This window comes from Polyodon spathula, chromosome 14 (genome assembly GCF_017654505.1).
Source record: "Polyodon spathula isolate WHYD16114869_AA chromosome 14, ASM1765450v1, whole genome shotgun sequence".
Classification (NCBI taxonomy): Eukaryota; Metazoa; Chordata; class Actinopteri; order Acipenseriformes; family Polyodontidae; genus Polyodon; species Polyodon spathula.
The window spans coordinates 34,407,708-34,430,449 of record NC_054547.1 but is presented as its reverse complement, the minus strand read 5'-3'; the positions used below and the strand labels follow the sequence as shown (position 1 = coordinate 34,430,449).

The window sequence follows — 22,742 nt, the reverse complement described above, 5'->3', positions numbered from 1 at the left end:
CCACCTCTGCTCCAGCGCAGCGCAGCAATCTGCGCGATCCGTGCAGCCGCTGAAGCGCATTACTGCGTGACCTGGTGACGTTGAGTTCCCGCAGACGGCGAACAAGAACGAGTTTTGCCAAGAATCTGCGCAGACTGGTGAAAGTCTGCGGTCGCGAACGCAGCCAGTCAAAGCGTGTATGCGCGGGGCGTGGCGTGTGTTTGTAAACAACATGCCGCAGCAACTGACTGCAGCAGAAGACCTGCAAGAGCAGAGACAGGAGGAGACACAAGGGTCGTCCAACATTGTCGCCAAAATATCACAGATTGCAGATAACCATTTAACTGTTATCAGGGTATGAGTACACAATGATGAAATGAATACCCAGCTGCCAGTAAAGTAAAGCATGGGATGTATTTTGTATAGCTGTGTGCACGTACCGGCTAGGCTGAGGTGTTCTACAACCACATAGACGTTTACTTTGATTAAGTAGCCAGACTTGTTGCATCACTGCAAGTGTAGTTAAACATTTTTACGGTGTTTATTTATCTGCTAGTTTAAAATCGTATCGGGATAGTAGGCCTTTACATGGCGTAGTGTTGTCGATTTATTTTGTAATTGTAGCCATATTTCATTAGCATATATAGCAGTAGGGTCGTAAAAAACTACTTCATTTACAAAAAATAAATTCACTTAAAAACTTAATTGCAACCTCCAAATTATCTAGTAAGTAGGCCCATTTTGCAGTGCTACAACAATTTGCCTTGGGAATGTCTCCTTCTAGTGGTGCATTGTAGCCTTTTTGACTGATCAAGGGGGGATTGCAGGCCAGTTTGGCAACAGTCCCAAAGAAACCAGTTCATAATCCATCGTAATACCATCTGTGCTATTGCTTAACCCAGTTCAATTAACAAAACCTACAAGTCATTTTCTAAAAGAAACAGGAAGACCGGCGTTTCTGTTAATGCCTTATTCAGTTTATTTATGGAATGTGTGGTCACCCATCAACTCCCAGACGCGCCAGTTTTCAGGGAATGCCAGTAACACGTTCTTTTTTGTAGGCCAGGTGTGCCCAGTGTGGGCTGGACAGAAGCACAATTTATTATTGTTTTTAAACACAGTGGGGGCTATTCAGTTGGTCTAAATAGCGGCTGATCTAAATATCGCCACTATTTAAATATTATTGAACCAAACCTGGCGTTTTAAATGTAAGAATCCACTAGAGACACACTGTTAGATATGTTGGTATTAACCAAGTCTTTTAATGATCTAAAGGCCTTTGTTATTTGTGGCACAGTTTAGATAAATAGAATAGTTATGATGCTGGAATTTAAAAATCAATTCATAGACAAAGTGAAATAAAACTACATTAAATACATACCAGTACACATGTTATTGTTTTTTTGTACATCTAACATTTTTGGGGTTTGTTTTATTTTTATTATTATTATTATTTCTTTTGCAGCCTGAACTAACAAATATTTGTTTTCAGAACATCAGCACAGGGCTGGCATTGGCTGGAGTTGTTCTATTAGCAAGGAGTATTAAACTTGTGAGTATCAAAACGTCTTTTGAAAACTGTATTATTATATTGTGTCTGTACTCATGGGCATTCACTTTACACATTATTTCGGGCTGAGGCTAATTTAGCTATTTATGTCTAACAGTTGTGTGGTTAATTATTTTTAATGTTTTTGTTTGGGTAAAACCTACCTCATTTTCAGTTGGTTAGAAACAATACCCAGTCTTTGCAGACGCCTCTTGAAAGCCAGCTCCACTGCTAGATGTTTTCTTTTTGTTTGTTTGCAGACTTCTAAATTTGGTTCTGCTTTAGAGATTCCTGCAGAATTCATAGAAAAGAATGTGAGACTTCGGGGAAAGGTCCGCCATGTAACAGAGAAAGGCCTAGAAGTGGAGCATATTCCAATCAGCGTTCCTGTGATTTCATCACTGTTAAGACAAAGTATGTAAGGGCAGTAAAAGTGGGGGGTTCAAACTGAAGTTTTAAGGTCCTGGGCTGGAGTAAGAGGAACCATGCCTGTCTTATCAATAGCCTTGCAGTACTATGAGATTGCATTGCTGTTGCAGATGATTGTGCTTCAGGAAATTAGCTTTGGTTTTAGTCACTGAACAGCTAGCGATGAAGCCATCAATAAAAAGGTGAAAGGCTTAACAGGAGTCCAGTGAACCATCCAGACACCCTGCTAATTTACACCAAGTGAAATGGACCTCCTGCTAATATATTGCAGGCAGAGTGTTGTTTTTTTCTGCAGGCATCTGCAAAGTACTATTAACATAACATAGTGCTGAATAATTGATGATAATTGAACTGAATTTATTCAGTTGATTGTTGACATGAATGGTCAGCAAATTGAGTGGTTAATACTTATGTCTTCTAAAAGCTTTTAATCTATTTAATCCCAACAATGTAAACGCATTATATCTGATGTTGGAGAGGCACCAGTTATTACATTGCAGTTGAGGACTAAGACAAAAATTGTGCATTTTGATCTGAGTGGATCTTGCTATAATTTAAGGGGTTGATAAGATTTCATCAAGTTGTCTGGATCTTTTTGTGTTTTCCCAAGATGCAAATACTCCTCTAAAATTCAAAGCAGCCTTAATATTTGTAGTGAAGGACGCTGAATGTAAAGCATGGGAATGGTTTCTGCTCTGCAGGGCGATCGGACGCACTTCTGTTGGTCAGATTGGCTGGAGTTGAGGTCACAGAAGATGGAAGGGCCTGGTTAAAACAACAGATAAAGCCGACAGAGATTGTGTGGTTTAAACTTCTAAGCAGAGAAGACTCTTCGCTCGACTGTCTCGTTATGGCAAATATGGTATAAAAAAGCAGCATATGGTGTAAAACTATATATTTGTAAGACAGTCTGTGTCATTTTGGAAAATGTTGTTACGTTCAAAAGCAACCTTGAGCGAATTACTTCTGAGGGAAGGTCAGTTTTGACATGAAATATAAAAGTGATTCACTGATTACAGCCAATGTGTGATTTTTTTTTTTTTTTCCCCTTGGCATATTACATTTCAATTTTTACATTTGGAGTCCAAAGACTGATATTTATTTATTTATTTATTTATTTTAAATAACTTTACTTTATTTTTTTTTAAAAAAAAATTTTTTTTTATGGCTTAAATTATTTTGTTGACAAAAACTTTTGATACATACTCTACCTTACTGTAGTGGAAGAAAATGATATATATATATATATATATATATATATATATATATATATATATATATATATATATATATTTCTGAATTTTTCTAGGGAGGAGTATTCAGCACTTGCCTTAACGAGGAGCTGTTGAGACAGGGCTTTGGAAAGACAGTTCCTGTGAATGGTCTCCCTTATCAAACCAGACTCTACTGGAAGGTTCACAAGAGACTACTAAAAGCAGAACTGAAAGCTCAGAAGAAGGGTAAAGGTCTCTGGAAAGAAAGGAGTATCTGGAAACAAGTGATAGGTAACATAAACAGTTACAGGATTGTAAAGCACTTAAAAAAACTTTTTATAAGGGACTGATTTCACAATCGGTAAAACTATCCATCTCTGGTGTTGTGCAGATGACAAGGTCCTTTACAAAATAGACATGCTTTTGGTATCTTTTTTCCTTTGTCTGAAAGCTGACTAGATGGTAATGCTTGGTGGTGCCTGTAAATGGAAACATTGAGTAATAATACAGAACAAATGTCAGTACCTAAAATACAGACACTTCTGTTTTTTCCCACTAACTTATTTTGTTATCTAACTAGTAACACGTTCAACAGCCAAATCATTGTATTAGTTATCTAAAACCACAGGGGGTCAGTGCTTATGAGTACCACTCTATGCATATTAGGCTCTATTTACACTTGTGATTGCTTGTGAAGGACAATCTGTTAATCAGATTTAAAGCAATATGTTATACATTTTTTTTTACTGTAAGGCTTTGTAAATAATGTAAACAATGATCTAAACACAAATAACAATAGGGAATGATAAAGAAAATATGTAATAGACTATTAATTAAACAGGTAATACATATTGTGAAAATGTAAACTCTGTGAAGTTTCCCGTTATAGAGTTACAGTATTATAAATACTGCAATAAAGAATTTTCAAAATGGCTGGGATTATTTAATCTGAAATAAATATACTTTAATATCATTTTTAAAGGGATTTCTTCTGAGGTTTATGACTGTGGTTGAACAGTATTGTCATTTCTGCCAACCTTCATTCTACACCATTTAAATGAACAGTGTAATATTCAGTTTATTTACAAAATTAATTTATTCTACATACACTGAAGTGCACAGTAAATTGATATGAAACTGAGCATAAATGTGTTATATACTTCATAGGTGTACAGTATAGTCTCATGTGTAGTATTTAATCTGTCAGTTTTTATGTGATGTATTTTCATTACAAGCAACTTCTAACATAAAATAAGGCCCATATTCAAAACAGTTTTCATAGAAATGAGAAAAAAAGGGTAATTAGTTTCAGTACAGTTTTTTGTATTGGCTAAAACATATTTTAAATTAAGTTCCATAACAAGGTGACAAGTGATCTCAAACCAATGTATTTCCCCTTAGTTTCTGTTGGTGGACCTTGAATCTTAACCCATTAAGATACAAAAGGAACTGAGCGAGTGTTCAAATGGTTTCTTCTTACAATACATTTGAGAGTGACTTAAATATCACAAGGAAACTGACAGTTTGAACTACCAGAATCCAACCTGTGAGTACATTTCAAACCCTGTGTCGTGCACCTCATTGCAAAAATAAGACAGTCAGCATCATGTTTTTCATATATCCCTTCTACCTTAATGGGTTAAAGGTTCTTATATGTTAATGGTTGCAAGTCTTTACTGTCACAGTGATTCTCTGGGAAGTTTTAATGGCCCCTGGTGTTTTCAGTGACAGGACCCTGTGGTTTCCATGGAAGCAGCCAATCCAAAAAGCTGAAGCAGATCAAAAGGTGAAACCTGAGATGTTTTTTGAAGACATAAGGTCACCAGAATGAACAGAAAGTTTGAACTTCAGCTAAAAGTGTCCACAAAAAGATAGAACATGACAAATTGTATTATTCCAGATAAAAGTGATGGAAAACATCAAACAAAACAGCAAAAACAGAACGCGTACTTCGATATGTTACACACAAAAACAAGCTCTTTATTCTCATGGCCATTGTTCCTTTGCACATCCGTTCAAATTATACAAGTTGAGAGACCTGTATGGTATTTGTTAATAATTAAAATCTCCTTAAATTTTTTACTGGAAAATATTGTATTAGTTCCCTGTTCCCTAAGAAAATCACCACTCATCTAAGCACTTCAGTATTTCTATTTAATCTTAGGCTCAGGATCATATCTCCTCTGTTCTCTTAATTTGTAAAATATTAACCACTTCCTGTCTGCACATTTAAAATAACCATTTGTTGTTTCATCTGGTTTGTTAACAGTTTCTGTACTGGTCTTGCACAAGACAAACAAAACAGCTTAAAGACCCTGTAACATGCATCTTAAAAAGAGATTTTGTGCCCCCCGCCCCAACCCCATCCCCTATTGTAATCTTCATTTGCAGTGAAACCCACAGAGCTGGAGAAGTGGTTAGCCAGAGCAACCCATAGAGCTGACATTGTATAGTGCTTTAAGTTGAATAGGGCAGTGCCTGTGCTCCTGGATGCCTGTGAAGCCCTGGGAAGCTGAATACCAAAAGCAAAAGGATTCCTTTGTTGTGCAAATTACGTGACCAAAGCGATGCTGCTTCCTTCCTATTGGAGGAAAATTTGAATTGATAGGTGAATTAAAAGCTGATTAGTGGGTCTAGCAGACTTTGAACTGGCAAACAGTAGGCAGTTTGACTAAGGAACAGTTGGAAGGAAATCGTGGAGACACGTGAGAGTGGCTGTAAGACAGGCTCTGTTAAAAATTTGCTGAATCGTTTGGATTTGAATTTGGCTGACCCATATTGTATAAAATACATATTTAAAAGTGTTTCTCCTTAATGCAGAACTGTGAACTTTTATGTTAGCAAAACATTACTATATAAAAATGCTAAACACATGTAAACATTACACTTTTATGATTAACTTTTTGAACTCATTTTTGTGCCCATGGTTTTCTGTTACACTTTGGTCAGCCAGATACACAGTAAATTATCGATCCATTTATAACACTGTATTTAACGGTATTTTGCAGTTTATATTTAAATCGCTTTCTTTATATTAGGCACAGCAGGGTTGGATTTTGGTTAAATGAGGTAAATGTAAGTTTAGAACCGCATGTTTCTACAATGCAAAGATTCAGTACACAGAACACGTAACAGCAGCTTCGGAAATGCACGCAGTTCACATAAGCAATTCACTATGTGGGCTGTATCGATTCAATAATACAATCGTCGTAGATGTAGAACTCAGCGTATAAAGAAGAAAAAAACAGATTCCGTGACAGTATATAGATCAGTAAACTGCAATATTCATTGTCACCGTGTGTACTGTAAGCTACAAGATAATAAAACAAAGTGAATTAATCAATACGTGCCTGTTTTAAAAGCTGATGTTTGGTGATACCAGTTCTGATTATTGTGTGTGTTTGTTTTGAAGTTGGTAGTCATTCCATTCCATGAAGTCCATTCCGTGTTTTGAGGCTTGCCTCTCATTCACGGCGATTGTGTGTTTGAATCAGAAATAGTCTAGTGGCGGCAGATGACCGAGTTCTCCGGAGTAGTAACGACTGGTCTTAAACTGTGCGGGACTTGTTTTGCCTCCTTGAACAGTTTTCGTCATAGGAAAAAAAAAAACAAACAAAAAAAAAAAAAAACAAACAACCCACAGATAGGATAATGTTTTTGTATCATAAGCAGAACTGTTTTAAAAGTGTACCACTGAACGCTACGATCTAATCAAAGAAGTAAGTGCGATTATCCTTGGCTTTGTTATTCGCAGCAGGTGCAGTGCTTGAGAAGTTGGGTATAGAATATTTATGTTTTGAGTACATGCACTGAATGTTATTAGCAATTACAATGTATATATATATATAATATATAATATATAATATATATTATATATATATATATATATATATATATCTATATATTTTCCGTATGTTTAATCATAGTGAAATAGATCTATATCTATTTCAACTCTACAGTGTACAGTGTACTGCAGCATGTCAATGTGACCACTTCATGTTTCAGGACTACACTGTATATTATCTATAACATGCTTAGGTGGCAGTTATTTCTGAAATTGGACCTTTAGTTTTTTTTTTTTTAATAACAAATTATTCAAAGGGTCCTGTATCTCTTTGAGCCCACATTGTGATTGTTGCTAAGTACGTCAGTTTATAATAGCGGGTGTTGCAAGGAGAATTGTTTTTATTTTACACAGAAGGTGACAATGGATTTAATTTGAACAATGAGTTGCACTCCTAGAAAATGAAATATGTCTCTGCTCCTTGGGGACAGTAACTTAAATGGAAGCCATGTGATTAATGACGGTTTGTAGACAAAGACCGAAAGATGCTCCTTCTATCCAGCACAGCCACTGTATAATGCTACCTTGTATAAGTAGCACAAGAGGGCCATTGTGACGGCTCAGTAGAATTTGCTGATATTTGATATGAGCAATTTGTGGACCAAATACTTTAGCCAAATTAATGCAAAAAGAGAATTGTAAGTAGAGATTTTGTATTCCTGTCCTCAGCCTACATGCCGCTTCCTTACCGGTTTACTTCATCCAATCATGTATTGCATATGCCTCTGCACTGCGGGTCATAAATGGGAAGGTTTAATCAAAAAAGCTCATTAAGTTAATTGAGTCGCATTTATGAAGCCTTTTCAATCAGCAGTGGTTCCTATAAAACACAATACTTTTTTTTTATTCAACTGACCATTTGTAAGCTATTCAGTGCTTGAACAAGTGCCCTTTTTCATACTGTATCAAGACTTTTTGTCAATTTTTTGCAAACCGATAAAGATGGTAAGCATATTTGTATGGGTTTGCTTTGTATTTAATCCTTTTACACATGCTTATATATATATATATATATATATATATAGATAGATAGATAGATAGATAGATAGATAGATAGATAGATAGATAGATAGATAGATAGATAGATAGATAGATAGACAGATAGATAGATAGCAAAATGATATTGAACATGTCACTACATTCTCTCTCCCTTCAATGCAGTTCAGAGTCCAGTGCTTTCTTACTTCCCCAGTAGAACTCTGTGAAATAATCATATTGCCATCTTGTACTGATGCTGCTTTGTATTTGAAAAAGGGTTCTTTGTTGCTACACAGCTCATTCATTAACCCTATTCTCCAAGGAACGGAAGACATGCATCACAAATAAGTAATACAAGAGAAGGGATCTTCAGTTATGATCATTTTACTAGAGAGAGAGAGAGAGAGAGAACCATAAAACTATAGGAAATAAATTACTTGTATGCTGTTATATTTTATATATATATATATATATATATATATATATATATATATATATATATATATATATATATATATATATATATATATATAAACTGTGTCTAGTGTCTAGTCCACATGCCATGGTTGGCCTCCTTCAACAACTCCCTAAATCCCAGTGACATGTATGCGTAATAGTTTGTGGGGAATTAGCTCTCCTGACCACATGTTAGAGGGATGGAAGATAATAAGATTGGCTTAGGGGGAGGGGTGTAGTAGAGACTGGTTGTTAGTCGGGAGTCATGTTTTACAGTTTTAAAGAATAGGTCAGATGGAAATGCAACACCCTAAAGGCCCATTTGAAACTGTAGATGCGTTTCTCCCCTCTGTCTGGATCGCCTTGATTTTTAATTACTTCAGTTTGTATATGCATGCGGGTGCAGTGTTACACAGTTAAACACTGGGGATTTCAAACTCAGTGGAAGAACTCTTCCAGAAAGGACAAGAGTTCACCTGGATTTTCAGAAATCATGGCACATATTTTGTTATAATGTTGGTGTGAGTGGAAATTGGTACAGACTGAATAAACTGCTCAGCTGTCTTGGGTATGCTGTGCAGTATGGCTTGGCTGCTTTCATATTGTCCAGCTTGGATAATCTGAGAGTCTATGGAGGGTGCTGCCTGTACATCTTTGAAGGAAGAGTAATTCAAAGTGTCTATATGCATTCAGTGTCTCGCAAACAATTCCATGCCAAGTTATAGCCGTACCTTTACAGAACATACAAAGAAATGGTGTTTACAGAACATTCTTTTTTTTTTTACTATCGCAGCCTTCAATCACAGTGATGTTTAGGATCTTTTATAACAGGGTTCAGAGCTAACAGGTGTTTGAAAAGGGAAGACGGTAAATGCAGTGCCATTAAGTCAGTTAGACAAGGCAACAGCTGTGCAGTAAGCGGAGGCTTAAATGTCACAATAGCATGGATATCAATTGTATCTGGAAGACATCAGCGTGTATGAGATGGGACCTTTGAATCAGTGTAACTGCCTTCTCCCCGGGGATCATGTGCATTTTCTGCATTGGAGCTCAATTTTATAAAACTGTAAGGTTACTAATGGGGTCACCATATGCCAGTTGTCTAAATGATGGAAGATACTATTCAGAAAAGGCTGTTTGTTTTGTAGTCTCATGTAAGACAGATATTGTAGGTTCACAATGTCTTACAGGCACCTTTGTCTGTGTTGCGTGCAGTTTTGGTTGCCCTGTTACAACTTTTTTTTTTTTACTTACATTATAGAAAGATAATATAATTCTTTGTATTGATCTTCTTGTAGTGATGCTGACAATAACAATGTGGTTCTAGCCCTTTACCGACAGAAGCCGCCAAACTGTTTTAGAGCAATTGTGGACTGAGTAGTATTGAGTGGACCCTCCATAGCCCAACAGTTCTTGGGCATAGGACAAATAGGTGCCTTTGTATTGCAAAACAAACAGGGAAACACATTGTTACAGGTGATTTCATTTCCGCTTGTCCTACACATAATCGAATGACTGTACTAAAGAACAGCCATTTAATTGTACTCTGCAACCAAAGATTTGCCTGAACCCAGTCTTCTAAAATAATACTGAAAGGGGTGTTTATTTTTTACTTTGTTAGTCTTATTGGGTGTGTCTTTTACTTTATTTTTTGTGCCCTGCAGTATTATTGTAAGCAAAGTCATGTGTAGTGTTTTAGTTCTTTGTTTGTGAAAAGGTATGTGGTGCAAAGGTACTGGATCTGTTTACTCAGCTGTTTGTGTACTTTCACAAATGGATTCTTTTTTTTTTCCCGTTTAGAATATGGGAACAGCTGGCACACTCGATTCTAATTGAGGAAACTTTAGAAATGAAATATACTGATTGATGTTCCCTCTATTAAACATTACTCCTAATTTATAAAATAAGACCTCCACATTTGAAATGAATACCACTTAGATTCTGTCGATAGTATACTGGTAACACATCCCTAGTCCTGTATAGATTGTATCGCCTGAATACATATTGTAAGCCTCCTGTTATAGATTTTTTTAGAGAGAGAGTGTCTTCTAACAGTTAATTTCATGCTAGCCCTTGAGTGAGATATACGTTGCTTGAAAACACTAAATCATCCTGAAAGTGGTAACCTGGCCTCCAACACTTTCAAACAACGAGAACATAAAACACAAATCCTTCAGCTTAATAAAATCTCAATGGTGTTAGCCGATAGTATAGGATATTTGGATTCAGTGGGGGGATGTTTGATTTACACCAGTACCTAATGAAGTTAGGTCGGATGTTTCTAATGCAGTCACTGTCGAGTACAGGTTTTCTGAACTTGATAGGCAAGGCTTTCAAGTTTCCAGTCAATTGTGTAACAGTGTGTTTGACTGTGAAGTCGTTTAATCCCCTTGATCTCTTACCCAGTGAATTCTGGGTACAGTCAAGACTACTACAGCAAGGCTTGTCTCACTTAAGAATCTCTTTTCTTCAATAACTTTCAAACACTGCCTCTTGTAAGATATGGAAATCGGTACAGTTGCTTCAACTCATTTTTGGCTTGCATAACAAACAAAAATGTACACAAAATGAAATTATCCATTCTTTCCAGCTGCCAAAGGACTTGAACTTTTTCTGCCGTTGTGAATGTTAAAATGTCTTCATTATGGATGCTGTTCTCGTTAGCATTCATAAACAGTTTGGGCTACAGTATTTGCAAATGAATGCGCCTACAGAGAACCAGAGCAGTGAAGTCTTTCATCATTTTTCTTTCAGTCAGATATAGAAAATGTGTGCGATACAGAGGCTGTGCACACTGTGACATTACTTTGGAGAAAAGCATGTCCCTTTACAGTGATTGTATAACCACTGGAAGTAAAATGCACCTGTTTCATTGTGGGTCTCTTGGCAAGTGTGTTGCAGGCTGCTTAGGCAATTACATTGCTCTGAAACTGTTTAAAACTGGCCTGACAGTATATCTCAGAAAGTTGTTATCCATAGTTCAGATTGAAAAAATTAAGGACTTTTAATTGAAACATTTCTAGTATTTGGTATTTTTAAATTTACCATGATTGAGTTTTTTTTAGATATGTATGGAATACCTGCTTTGTTACACTTTTGAGTGGGTATTTCCTAGATGCACAGGGTTGAAAGAGTTGACGTTTGTATACCGTCTATTGTTTAAAGCACTTCAAAGTTGCGATTTGTGTGTAAGTTAAAAAGCAAATCAACCTATCACTTTGTAAACGCTGAGAAGTAATTATTGGATAAACAGGATTGGTGATTTTTGCAGGAGGCAGTATAACTGCAGATGGACCATTTAATTGGAAGACAAATAAAGAAACAAAGAAGAGAATATAAGCAGCGTTCATTTTAAACTGAAAAGTGGCTGCTTGGGCTGAATACAGATTTCCCTAGTGAGCAGATCCACAGAAATAAATGAAATCCTGCATTAAAAAAAAAAAAAAAAAAATCATGTTTTTACAGCATTATGGTATTTATAGTTGATATTCCTCAGATTTGTAAACTACAATAAGCTATTAACAAAACATTTTGAATGCATGACTTTCTACCTAATCTTATATATATATATATATACACACACACACACACACACACACACACACACACATACACATATACATATACATATACATATATATATAAAAACAAGTGCTGATTTTTTTTAAATCTTTTTTTTGGATTGTGAAGACAGGATGTAATGCAGTGAGGGGATTGATTTTTAATACATTGCCATTTAGATGCCAACTGTTCTCAGGCCTTGATATGTAGTTTGGGAGCAAACTGCCAGTTTTAGCACGTCTGTAAAAGCCTTGCTGTTCTCACACGCTGCTCAGGTTTTGCTGTCGGATGCATTTCTTTTCCTAGCACCAGAGATCATTGGTATGAAACACATCTGTTCTGTCCACCAGTCCCGTTTTTTAATTCAATGTGTTTGTCTGTTTGCTTCTACTCATTTACTGTATATTACTGTAGCTAGTTGAAGGGGCACAGGTCTTTTAATAAAACTTAAAGACTCATTTTCTTACAGTTAGCTCTTGGTAGGCAGTGGTTCATGATTTTTTGTCTGCAGTTCTACCAACATCAGATTATGTCTGAAATGTCTTAAACAAATGTATTTTGCGCATGTGTTATCTATGCATATATTACATTTTTCTGTTTTCAATCATGAAAGATGGGTAATTCTGTAGGATGGTTTAGCATTGCTTTTATATCATTTTGTTTCCAAAAAATATAATTGGACATCAATGTTTATACCCAGTTTAAGTCATCACATTTTTATCCTGTCTGATCAAGGAAAAGCAGTAATTGGCTGCAGGCTTGGTTCTGTGCAGTGCTGTCTGTCTGTTGGGACTTCATTGTGTTTGTCTTGCTCTGCAGCCTCGTAGTGAAAGTGACATGAGCTGTGCTTCTTTAGCAACATGTGGTAACTGAAGGGGCTTCACTATACTTAACTAGACTGGATAAAATAATAGGGACACTTGTTAGTCTTGTCAATAAAAAAAAAACCCTGCTGACAGTGGCTTTAACAGCTTGGCACTGGGATTGAACACAGTTTTGAACTGTAACTATTACTGCACCATTTCCTTTTGATATCTTCAACCATCCCTCAATTAAATCACTGGTTACAGTCAAAAGAAGGCTTTGAATGGGGACATTTTGTATGGTTTACATTTACTATAAAGGTCGATGTTGGTATCTAGGTGGGAGACTACGATATCATTGTGAGCTCCTAAAATTTGATTGTATTTAGTGACTCTAAATAAGTATTTTGTCTACAACCAAGAGTTATGTTTGACATCCCTATTTCGTCTGCTGTGTTCCAGTCGTCACACAGTCCACTCCCTTGTGATTCGAATTGGTTCCAGACGGTTTTAGCAGAGTTCCCTGTGTTAATATAGTCAGTACAGTCACCTTCCTGACTAACAAGGGATTGGTACATTCAAACAAAGCTTGTCAATGATAAGCTATAAACACTGGAAATAAAAAAATGTAACCTGCTAAAAACAACATCTCTCTCGCCCTCTCTTTCTCTCCACCCTCTCTCTCCCTCCCCCCTCTCTCTCTCTCTCTCTCTCTCTCTGTATACAGTGTGTGTGTGTGTGTGTGTGTGTGTATATATATATATATATATATATATATATATATATATATATATATATATATATATATATATATATATATACGGAATAAAGAAATTCAGGAGTGCATTACATATATCACGTTAAAAGATCTTAATCCAGACCAAAGAGAAATCAAGCCAAGTCAATACATTTTGCAGCCCAAATATGATTACTTGAGGGTAGTTGAAAAGGAAAGCTCTCAGTTGGGAAGGAAAGCTTTCAAATATTACTTCTTTTTTTGGTCACAGTATATCAAGTTCCAATCCTGATTGAGGGAATTAAAAACAACTGTAAACATACTGTGTGGTGTATTGTGTACCAGCTCTGTGAGCTTTGAAGAAACATGTGGCTTCCCTTTCCCTCCCCCAGAAATGAGCTATTCTACTGAAAGATTTAACCAAGCAGTATAAATATTTGCATGCATATTGCTTTTAACACTTTCCACTGTTAATAGTGTTTGTTTAGGGATGGGCTATAAAGGGTAGCAGGGCGGAGTCTGGGTGCGAACCAGCGACCACATAAACCGCAAGCACACATCTTGTACCTCTTTGCTGTAAAATTATACAATTAACAAACGGACAACAAAACACATTTAAAACATTGGATTCTATATACTGTGAATTAATTTTAGCCTCTCCCTTTGTATAACAGCTACAGGTGATTGAATTGACTTTCATTTGGTGTAAGAGGCTGTACACAGCACTAAACACTGAGTGGAACTGCAGTGTTAGAATCGTGAAGTTCCAGAGTGTTTAGTGCTTGTTTAGACCATCCTCCTAATTGCCTGTCTTTTTTAATCTTGTTTGCAGGTTAAGTGCCCCGAGTTCACAGACCCCCTTCTTGAATAATGAGCCCCTGGGCTGCAGATAAAAAGGGATGCCTGCAGTACTGTCGGCACTTTTTAGCAGACAACAGTGTATTTCACAGTAAGTGCTGTTAATAGAAATTGCTAATATTTAGTTTTTGCTTAAAAGTTTTGCCACTTTTGTTGATTCCTGAATATTGTTGAATTCCTGCTGATTCCGGGTGTCAGGAATGTAATGAATGGTGACTGTAATTTTTTTTTATTTTCTGCACAAATAAATCACAGTCATAGCCTTTCGTCATTTTTATGTGTTTATCTATAGATAATCTGTGTCAGAGTTATACAGTCAAACTTGTACGAATGGCCACCTGTATTTCGTTACCATTAAGACTACCCTCCTATAAAAACGCTCCTTATAAGCAGGTTTAGGACTTATAACCAATAAACTATGTGAAGTTGTACTGGTACCTGTATTATTCAGAATGGCATTTATGCGAGTTGTTGAACTAGATGGGCACTAGAGGGCAGTGTTCTACATTAAAGGTGCAAAACCATGCAGTTAAGTTTATGTTGTTGGAAATTAAATGTTAAGGTGTCTGATGTATAGATGTTTCTCTCTGTTAAACAAGGAATTTGCACTGATTTTTAATTTTTTTTATTTAATAACAAAAAAATGATTTTTGTTGTTGTTACATCAGACCATACGCTAGAGGCTTTTAGTTGGTTTCACTTCAGGCTTGAATGAACTTCAATGCTATTTATATCCCAAACTAAAAGGTTTACAGCAACCTTATTTACATTTATCACCCTACTCTCCAGCCAGTGAAGTCGATTCAAAGACAGCATAGTCTGTCTCTCTGTCTGTGTGTCGTCTGTCTGTTTCCATGTTCAGAAAGGTGAAAGATTAATAGTGCTGAAAAATGAATCTGCCTGTCAACCTGCAAAGATACAGAAACAGAAGTGTTATGTCGGGGCACCTCTGTGCCTGACTGGCCCATGGGCACAAAAAACTAATCAATCACAATGACTGTTTGAAGACAAAGAAATGTCATTTTTAATGATTTTGCATCGCTGTATTAAAAGAACATTCCAGGAGCTGTGCTGGGTATTTATTTATTTTTTTTATTTTTTATTTTTTGGTAAAAATTTTAAAACAGTCTCTCACTAGAACAGACATGCTTGTACGAGATTCCACATTGCCACTGCAAACCCCTGGACTTCTTTTGACTATGAAGGGGCAGCTCCTCAATACCGAAGGCTTTTGATGCCTATAAACCACAAGCAGGTACTGCTCCCTTTGTTGCACACACTGTCATTAAATGTAGTTCAATCTGTGAAGTACCAGGTCTGAATTTCAGAAGAAGCATTCTTGTTTTCCTTTCTGGCTCAGTAATTACCTTCAGAAATGCACATGTATTTTTGTAAAAGTGACACATTTTGTATCTTGGCTTATGAACAGGAATTAGTAGAGTTTGTTGTCTAAGAAAATGTAAAACTATATTTTAGACTGGCTCTAAGAATCGGAAGCTTTATCTGTAGGGAGATTTAAGAATGGTTTTGATTTCAGAATCCTGCGTGCACAATTTCCCCGGGGGGGGGGGTAATGGGTCGGATGGAGTAGAGGACGCTTAAGATTGGATGCCTTTCCTTGCTCTTTGTGGGATTTCAAATTATCTTTTTGAGATGGATATTTATATAGAGCTTTAATGAGGTCTGGAGACTTGAAACTTAAACCCCCGCTTTCCCAAAGCAATATTGGTCTGTTTTGTTATAGCTGCTATAGCTTGCTATAGCCCTGATGCGTCTTTCCAAAAGTATATTGATTAATTAGTTTACTCTTAATGAATCTGTCATGTTATTCTGTCTGTCATTTCAAAGAGGTCACCCATTTCATTATTATTACTCATTCCTGCTGGGGGACTATGTGTCATTCTGCTGCCATCGCTGCTACTTCACGTTCTAATACCTCACACAACATTTGAGATGCCAACTTTATATTTTCAATATTATGAAAACTCCTCGGGAAGTAATTGTGGCTTTTTGGTTTCTGCATAATAACAACCTCACACTTTGAGATACTGGCCTCATACCCAGTACAAAACTGTTCTGTTCTGTGATTCTCTGGATCAAGTTTGATTGTGGGTTTCATGAACCGGTCACAGCAATGGTCTTCTCACATGCTCCTTGATTTTAATGCAATAAGAGGCGTGGTGATATAATAAAAAAAAGTGTAATCTGTATATTGTGCGCCGAGAAAAATTGACTATATTGAAACTATGGCTGTGACTACCATTCTTACTTTCCCATCTCTGCCATATTGTATTAGGAAAGGATAACGTAATGCATTTTAAATCCACATGTTTTAAAATGGTTAAAGATTATTCTGCATTGTTTAACCTTTATAGCAAAAATCAGCTACTGTACCAACAATGAAATAAATGAACTGCTTTTGACTTCTAAGACATGCTGAGGTTTGGCTTCTTTTCATTAATAAATATGAGCGGCTTTTGCATTGGTGTCTGTTGGAAACAGATAAGACTGGAACTCGTTTCTACAGTAAGATGTGCTGTCTATAGCCTGGTGTTTCATGATATGACACAGAATGTTTTTTTTTTTTTACTTATCACTATGTATGCACATATAGAAGCTGAAAACGAGATGTCGTGAATTGCCTTTTTTTCCCAAATAACAGCCAAAATCTATTTTGAACTCTAGCCCTAATTCATATTTTTTGTTCATTATTATTATTATTATTATTATTATTATTATTATTATTATTATTACTAAACTTGACCATTGAGTTGATAACATACAATTAACAAGCAGTTTTTTTAATATTGCTTCCTTTTCTAAAGGTTAGCGATTATTATTGTAATCACAGTAACACCAGGCAAGCCCATTATATGTGAAGAGATTCAATTACAATGAGCCCTAATCTTCTGAGAACCACTGGAGAATGACACAATGCAGAGTGGTAGTGGTTTATGATGGTCTAGAATGTGAAATATAATATGCAATATCACTCCGATAAGAAGATTTACAAGATTGTTTTCAACTGAAAAAAAATAGAATTTATTTTGTTTCTAAATGCCTAATTGTTGGATGACCCCATTCTATCCATTCTGTAACTGTCCTCCAGCACTTTTCAGCAGTATTACTGTTTTCTAGTGGGAATATACAAATTATTTTCTTGTTACAGGAGAGATTAGATTAGATATATTTCTTAATTGTTGACAATTAAGTGAGGTGAATGAAGCAGAAAATTTAAAACATTCTTGATGGTGTAATTCAGACATTTGACAATAAATCATCCTCAGGGACTGCATTAGTTTCTCTCATGGAAGGGGCTTTGTGTGGATAAATAGTGTAAGAGAGAACATATCATTATTAGGTTTAAACAAACGCCCCTGTTTCCAAGCACATCCTTGTCCCATTTTTATTTTGAGGTATTTCAGCTCCCAGTTTGTAAGAGTGTTGGCCTTTCTCCATGATGCTTTGACCTCTGGGAGGCGATAGAGTTCCACAAGGTTACATGATGCAGCTGGTGAAAAACTGTGAGGCAGCAAGATATGCATCAACACTGTCATTATCATTTGAAATGTATTAATGTATACTATACACACCAGTGGGTCATGAATCTTTTATATTCTGTTCTTTATTAAGAAATAGGGTGTGTGTGTCTGTGTGTCTGTGTCTGTGTGTGTGTGGCACTACTGGGGCATTGTGCAGTGCAGATAATTGAGGTTCTACTTTGTATAGCTGAGTTTCCCTTCAGAATTGTTGCATTAATAACTTGACTCTTTTTTTGGCAGCCTTAATGGCTTGATCTGACACAGTTCTGCAGTGCCATGTCTGTGGGTGGCAGAAAAAATATTAAAAAAAACAGCTTGAATCAACAAGTCAAAGTATTGTATTTCCTGAAAGCTGAGTAAATAGCACATAGAGAAAAGAGTTATTGAGGAAGCACACCCAGCTGACTGTGATACATTAACACCAGAGTTCATTAGCGCTGTGTGAATCACAATGAATACTGACATTGCATGAGATACAGCTAGCTGGGGCTGTGTAGGAGTAACCCTACTATCTTGTTAACATCACTGAGGTAAAGCAACGGCTGTAATATTTACCAGCTAAGCATATTACATACATGTCAATTTCAATTCATTTTCAGTGCCTTATTATTGATAATGAATCATTACACTGTTCCCGTTCATTATTACAGTAATTGGGTGGTAATTGATTGATATTAGCAATTTGTCTCAGCATAACAATGCAATCTATGTTATTCAGTACTGTGAAAATTGCTTCACCACAACTATAATATTTAACTGCAGAAAATGTGATTACATTGACTTCAGTCTAATTGGCAAAATAATTGTAATCCAGGACATGGCTGGATAATCTCTAAAAAGACGATTTTGTCATGACCATGAATACCTTAAAGGAGTGGTGATATTACCAATATCACTTCTCCTTCGCTCGAGCAACTTTATATTTCATTTGTGAGGAAAAGCTCTTTTTGTTATAACTGGAATAACTGTTCAAGGAATGACTCTTATTTTTTGTATTAATTCAATCAAGTTAGAAGTTAATTTTCACATTTCAAAGCGCTGTTTAATGGAAGAGAATGTTTATAAATACACTTTACAAAGTGTTAGGGCCCAATATCCCAATTAGCTTTACAAAAATAACTACCAATTATTAAATGAAAGAACAACTAAATTACTGTAGGCCCACCTTTAGATAAACTAATATGTAACATATATATATATAATATATATAGATAAACACTTTGTATATATATATATATATATATATATATATATATATATATATATATATATATATATATATATATTATATATAGACACTATCCTTCAACAGCTGTTTGGTCATTACTAAATATCAGATGATGTGCATATTGTAATCTGACATTTCTCAATTCGACTGCCAAAGCATTTCCTCCCCACACATTAAATATCCTAAGTGGATTAAGCAGTTTCTAGGACTCCAGAGGAAACATTTTTATTTTGAAGTGATGCAAGCCCTTTTTAAAACAGTGGCTTAATAAGATAACGGCACAGCTCTCCTGTGAAATTAGTATGTATGAAGACAGAACTAATTATGAATTAAGCTTTCAATACACTTTTAATTAAGTTCCCTCAAGATTTAAAAGCACTTAATTGTTCAAAATGAGACATTGGGGATATTCATAACACCCGGTAATGTTACAAAACTGTCGATAAGCCAGCACTTAAGAATGGCTAATGCTAATTTATTTTTTTCTTATGTGAAACTTTATCAGCCAGAAATCCACAAAAATGCAAAAACAGCGAGTGCATTCAGCCTGTTTTCAGTAGAATTTGATAGCTTGTTAAGCCAAGCATCGAAACGTTTACTTAAGTTAGAAAGAAAACGCACACACACACATCATTCACACTGCTCCCCTGGTGAACTTGTGTAATACAGTTTCAAAACCTATTAGCTCTATAGGCTACCCGTTGGTGTGCCTGCTTTATAAAACATGAGGTGTGGACAGTCGAATTTAAAATACATAGATTTTTTTTTTTTTTTTCCAAAGCTCTGATTCAACGAAGCGCTACCACTGAACAAATGAAAAGCACATTCTGAAGAAAGCTGGGGCGGTCCGTTTTAAATACAGTACCAGGAGTGTACACCTTTTTTATATTATTATTTTTTTAGGCTAAAAGATCAGAGATCTCTGCTGTGCTGAACATGATGATAAATTATAGTTGCTGTTAAATGACACCAGCATCCCAATACGTGGAGACAAAGTCGTAAGGCTGTGCTCACTTCATAGGCAGCATGCATTAGCATTGTTTGTCTTCACATCGAAAGTGCACCGAAGCTGCTTGGACCGAGTGCAGAAGACGCGCAACCTGCAGTGTCTGACAGATTGTTGCGGATAGTTGATGAATTTTCACTGTGCTGCGTTTTTTTCTTCTTCTACAGCTTGTGTGAAATAGAGACACTACTTTATTTTAGAAGAACATATACCCTGTTTTGCGTCCCGTTCTCGAAGTTTGCAATTTGATTTAAGGATTTTATAATGGTGCGTTTGTGAGAGACGTCGTGTGAAGTCTTGAAAACTGCTAGATTTCATGTATTGTTTGGTAGAAGCTATGGATTGTAAAAACAGTCTTCATGGCGGATCTTGAAGTTTTTAAAGCTCTCAGCCCGGAGAAAGGTAAGCATTGGTTTAAAAACAAAAAGTTGACTTATCCGTATAAATTGAAAGTAATTGTTTCGTGGAACTGTCTTGCACGAATATATATATATATATATAATGACATTTGAGTATTAACAATCTGTTAATCTTCAGAAAGGTGGTACACATGTTTCTTTGAAGTTCTTGTTAATACCGGTAGAATGGTGCTGTGTTAAAGGCGCAGAAGGACTTTCCATTATTTTCATGCATGGAACATTTCAGTTGTATAGATATATTCATTTGATTCTAAATAAGCAGAAATGTAACTCAAAACGTTTCAAACTGCATTTTGCTGCATTTTAATTTACCAAACCCACGCACTATTTTGCAGTGAAGGAATCTCCTTTAAACAGCTCCGACCTCATCGTGCTGTCGGGTTTGATATGCCTTGGTATACAAAGCAATATCTATGTACAGTATATATATATTATATATATATATATATATATATATATATATATATATATATATATATATATATATATATATATATATACACACACACACACACACACACATGCCCCACACACAGACATCGGCATCTGCCATCATCATCATACATCATCATCATATCGTTACAGTTAGCACATTTGACCAAAACTAAAAATTTAACTGGCGGATTTTATTGTTGTGAAACCTTAACCCCCCCCCCCCCCCCCCCCCCAAAATTCTCCTGGACGTGACTGTCACAATACAGATCTGTTGGCAGAAAGCGTACGCCCACTCGTCAGCAGGGGAGACACGGGGAGTTTCAGAACTGTCCACGGTGCTGCATTGCTTTGTGTTCTGTGCACTTCAAGGACGGTAGCATTTCTGTAAAACTTTCGATTAAGTGTTGACAGAAGCTGTTTTAATTGTCATCAGTTTGTCCATCGTAATGTTTTTAGGCTGCTTCTGTTTATTTTGCTGCAGTTGTAGCGCTAACAAACATCTCACACGCTTTACTTGACATTCTGAACGCGTAATGATTAGTTCAACAGAGATATTAGACAACTTGAATCATTTCAAGTTAGGGTATACCAGCAATTGCAATTTGTATAACATTAGAGTTTTGGGGGGGGGGGGGGGGGGGGGGGAGATTTGTCCAATTATTACAGGTGAATTGGGTCAGTATAACATACCTTAGATTGTCGTATGTATGCATTCATTGATGTTACAATAAGTAATATATTCAGTATATTTTATTAAGGTTGTGGCTGCACCACAAATAGAGGCAGGGAAATTAAGCATTATAGGTGGTAAGCAAAATCCGTGTCAGTTAAGGAACACAAACCTGCTTCTAAATGACGTGCCTCTCTTGTTTAATAGAGAAAAAAAGATAACAGTACTAAGGAACACAGTTATTCTGTCACTTAACATCCTGTTCATCCTAGTCATAGCATGTTTGTGTCCATTGTTCTTGTAATAACTCAGATACATATTTATTCATTTAATAAATGAAATAGTTTATATCTGTATATTGGTTTAATAATACATTAAGTGTTCCAGTGTACTATATATTACAATTTGTGTGACTAAAGCTGACAGTTATTTTTATACTGACGGTTTAAAAGATATTTAGAATTTTTTTTTTTTTTTTTTTTTTTCATGACGGAGTAAACATGTGTATGCTAGGGTAAAGTTTTTCACAAAAATGCAATGGATAAAATGATAAAATATATAAAAATGTTGTCGGTAGCCTACATAACAGGTCGATGCAAATTAGAATATCCATTCTCTTCAGTCTCCTTCCTCCCATGCGCGCTCCGTCTCTTCCGTTGCTCCTCTGTGGTGGAAGCAGCTACCGTTTATCCTCAGGACTGTTCAGTCTTTTACTGCTTTCTGCCATCTCCTAAAACCCACTAATTCAACCTTTATATTTCTTTCTTTATATTTATTTTGTATATATGTTTTACATGTGTGTTTATTTTGCATTTGTATTGCCTGTAACTTATATATTTTTTATATTTTGTTTAATTTCTGTAAGTTGCTTTGGATAAAAGCGTCTGCTAATAATAATAATAATAATATAATAATAATAATAATAAAGTGTGGACAAACCTGCTATAAATTGTTGGGTGGCAAGCAGATTACTTATACAGCCCTTTACTCACAAGTAGAAGAGGTGTCGCTGTTGAGAGCAGCAGGTGTGGTGGT

The 22,742-nt window shown here is 35.9% G+C and overlaps 2 protein-coding genes across 6 annotated transcripts in view; both read left to right on the top strand.

Annotated features, from left to right (window-relative positions):
- Positions 1-56: 56 nt before the first annotated feature.
- On the top strand, positions 57-4,099 carry c18h3orf33 (c18h3orf33 homolog (H. sapiens)). The gene is made up of 5 exons (XM_041269993.1): positions 57-334; positions 1,472-1,531; positions 1,789-1,942; positions 2,659-2,819; positions 3,267-4,099. The coding sequence occupies exons 1-5, from the start codon at positions 179-181 to the stop codon at positions 3,519-3,521; spliced, it is 786 nt and encodes a 261-aa protein (XP_041125927.1). The 5' UTR covers positions 57-178; the 3' UTR covers positions 3,522-4,099.
- A 2,604-nt stretch (positions 4,100-6,703) lies between these two features.
- Positions 6,704-22,742, top strand: part of LOC121327408 (1-phosphatidylinositol 4,5-bisphosphate phosphodiesterase eta-1-like) — a 53,087-nt gene continuing 37,048 nt past the window's right edge. For 4 of the 5 annotated variants that reach the window (XM_041271458.1, XM_041271456.1, XM_041271461.1 and 1 more), the window contains exons 1-2: positions 6,704-6,890; positions 14,382-14,498. In XM_041271458.1, coding sequence (XP_041127392.1) covers positions 14,420-14,498 — 79 coding nt within the window. In that variant the 5' untranslated portion in view covers positions 6,704-6,890; positions 14,382-14,419. Of the gene's footprint in view, positions 6,891-14,381; positions 14,499-20,000; positions 20,586-22,742 lie in introns of those variants that run through there. The other variant, XM_041271457.1, reaches the window with a different exon arrangement.

What these genes read in the sequence shown, in the direction of transcription:
- c18h3orf33 (XM_041269993.1), top strand. Translation starts at nt 179, where the DNA reads ATGCGCGGGGCGTGGCGTGTGTTTGTAAACAACATGCCGCAGCAACTG. An exon ending in ACCATTTAACTGTTATCAGG is followed by an intron (nt 335 to 1,471) that starts GTATGAGTACAC and finishes ATTTGTTTTCAG; the next exon opens with AACATCAGCACAGGGCTGGC. An exon ending in GTCTCGTTATGGCAAATATG is followed by an intron (nt 2,820 to 3,266) that starts GTATAAAAAAGC and finishes GAATTTTTCTAG; the next exon opens with GGAGGAGTATTCAGCACTTG.